Genomic DNA, 2,514 nt, shown 5'->3' with positions numbered 1-2,514 from the left:
CCTGCTGCCCTGCCCTGCCCTCCTCTGACCCCAGGGACAGCAAACCGTAGCTAAGCTTCATCATGGTGGCCCCGTGAAGCTGTCCTCATCCTCTTCTGCGGGCCACGTCTGAACTGACCTGGGGCTGTGGGAGCTGATTATGTGCCCTTTCTCCAGTCTTCCTTGCAGGGGAAGGTCTGAGGCTGTTGAGGTCAGAGCAAGAGCAAAGAGCTGGTTCTGAGCAGGGGGAGCAGGGCCAGAGGAGATGCCTTCCCCTGATTCTAGGGGACAGGGTGCAGGGCCTGCTGTCCGCGGTGGTGCGTTTGGGAGTGGGGTGTGGGCTGGGAGCCACTGAGCTGGGGCAGCTGTGCCGAGCTCCATATGTCCCAGTCCACTCTACAATGGGCAATCTGCGTGTTTATTCCAGCCTCCTCTCCGCCCCACCCCTCACACACACACACACACACACACACACACACACACACACACACACACGGATGGAGACGGGCCCCGGGAGGGGGCTTGCAGTTCTTCTCTCGCTGGTAAAAGTTTAGAGTCACAGCCAACCTTTCTTGGACCTATAGCTTCAGTGTTGCTCAGTTTTTTTCTTTTTCCTTTTTTGTCATTATTATTTTTTAAAATTGTTGTGGTAAAAAACACTCCATGCAAGTTACCATGTTCAGTGTGCAGTTCAGTTGTGTTAAGTATAGTCACATACATGGCTGTGAAACAGAGCTCCAGAAATTTTCATTTTGCAAATCGGAAGCTCTGTGCCCATGGAACAGCACCTCCCTTCCTGCCTCCCCCCAGCCCCTGGTAACCACCATTGTACTTTATATTTTTGTGAAGATGACTACTTAGATACCTTATTTAAGTGGAATCATGCAGTGTTTTCCTTTTTTAATCCTCACACCCAAGGACATGCTTAGAGAGAGAGAGAGAAAGGGAGAGAGAGGAGAGGGAGAGAAACATCAATCTGTTGTCTCCCCACACGCACCCCAACTGGGGATCGAACCCGCAAGCCAGGTATGTGCCCTGACTGGGAATTGAACCGGCAACCTTTCTGTGCACTGATCCACAACTTTCAGCCAACCGAGCCACTCAGCCAGGCTACAATAAGTCTTTTTGTGACTGGCTTCTTTCCCTTAGCATCTTGTCCTCAAGATTCATCTATGAGGTATCATGTGACAGATCTTTCTTCCTTTTTAAGACAGAATGCTCTTTCATTGTATGTAAATGCCAATCTTTCCTAGTCATCTGTAGATGGACTTTTGGTTGCTCCCATATCTTGGCAGCTGTGAATAATGCTGCAAGGAACATTGGAAGGCAGATACTCACCTCTTCACAATCCTGGTTTCAGTTCTTTTTTCCCGATTTCAGTTCATTTGGATATAGATATCTATACTGTTTTCAATCATTGTACAATCCCACTAACAGGGTGCAAAGGCCCCAACTTCTCCACATCTTCACACTTGTTCTTTTCTGTGTTTTTCAGAGCATCCATCCTAATGGGTGTGAGGTGATATCTCATTGTGATTTTGATTTGCATTTCTCTAATGGCTAATCATGTTGGGCTTTGCATATATTTGTTGGTCATTTGTATATCACCTTTGAAGAAATGTTTATTCAAGTCCTTTGCCTACGTATTAACCAAGTTCTTTGATCTTTTGTTGTTAGAGGGGCAGTTCTTTATAATATTCTGGATTTTCACCCCTTATCCAATAGATGATTTTTAAAAATGGTCTCCCTTTCTGTGGGTTGCCTTTTCACTCTGTTGACTGTTTCCTCTGATGCACAAGAGTTTTTAATTTTAAGTCCTACTTGTCTAGTTTTGCTTTTGTTGCCTGTGCTTTGGGCGTCACATCTAAGTAATCATTGCCAAGTCTGATGTCATGAAACATTTTCCCTTTCTTCTAGGAGCTCTGCAGTTTTAGGTCTCACACTGAGATCTTCAATCCCTTTCTCAGATTTATCCTGCCCCATGTCCTCCTCATCCCTTCTCCTGCTTTCCCATGGTTCACTTTCCGGATTCCCTTCCTTCTTACCATCTTTCTTCCTGTTCTTTTAATAACGCGGCCACCTGCCTATCGCTCCTGCTGTCCCCCTACCCTACACCTCCCCTTTGCTTCTGCCCTTCCTCCCGCACACTTAGGTACTTCCCCCCTCCCAGCCCATCTCAAACCTCCCTGATGCCCTCCTCACCTCTGAGCTGTCCCTCCTTCCTTCCTCCCCACCAATGTCCTCTTCTCTCTTCCAGGCTCCCAACTGGAATCCTGGCCATGGACTCCTGAAGCGGTTCTGCCTTCTCTAGCTCAGTGGCAGACCCCACCACCCAAGGCCCTTCCTGCCTCTCCCACAACCAGCTCTCAGGCTCCCCGAGGGAGAGGTGGGAGGGGATCCTGATCTCACGGGGCAGGGGGCATCCATCATGATGCTCAACTCAGACGCCATGGAGCTGGACCTGCCTCCCGCCCACTCAGAGCCGGAGTCAGGCTTCAGTGACTATGGGGGCGGGGCGGGCCCGGACGCGGCTGG

General features: G+C 49.2%; 1 protein-coding gene across 1 annotated transcript in view; it reads left to right on the top strand.

The window, feature by feature from the left end:
• Window positions 1–2,246: 2,246 nt before the first annotated feature.
• NHLH1 (nescient helix-loop-helix 1) overlaps window positions 2,247–2,514 on the top strand; it is an 886-nt gene continuing 618 nt past the window's right edge. Inside the window, exon 1 of the mRNA XM_006752845.2 lies at window positions 2,247–2,509. Within this exon, the coding sequence (XP_006752908.1) occupies window positions 2,408–2,509 (102 nt within the window). The 5' untranslated portion in view covers window positions 2,247–2,407. The remainder of the gene's footprint in view (window positions 2,510–2,514) is intronic.

The sequence above is a fragment of the Myotis davidii genome, unplaced genomic scaffold (assembly GCF_000327345.1).
Source record: "Myotis davidii unplaced genomic scaffold, ASM32734v1 scaffold251, whole genome shotgun sequence".
NCBI lineage: Eukaryota > Metazoa > Chordata > Mammalia > Chiroptera > Vespertilionidae > Myotis > Myotis davidii.
Note: the sequence above shows the minus strand (reverse complement) of the source record. Positions and strands in the feature narration are given on the sequence as shown.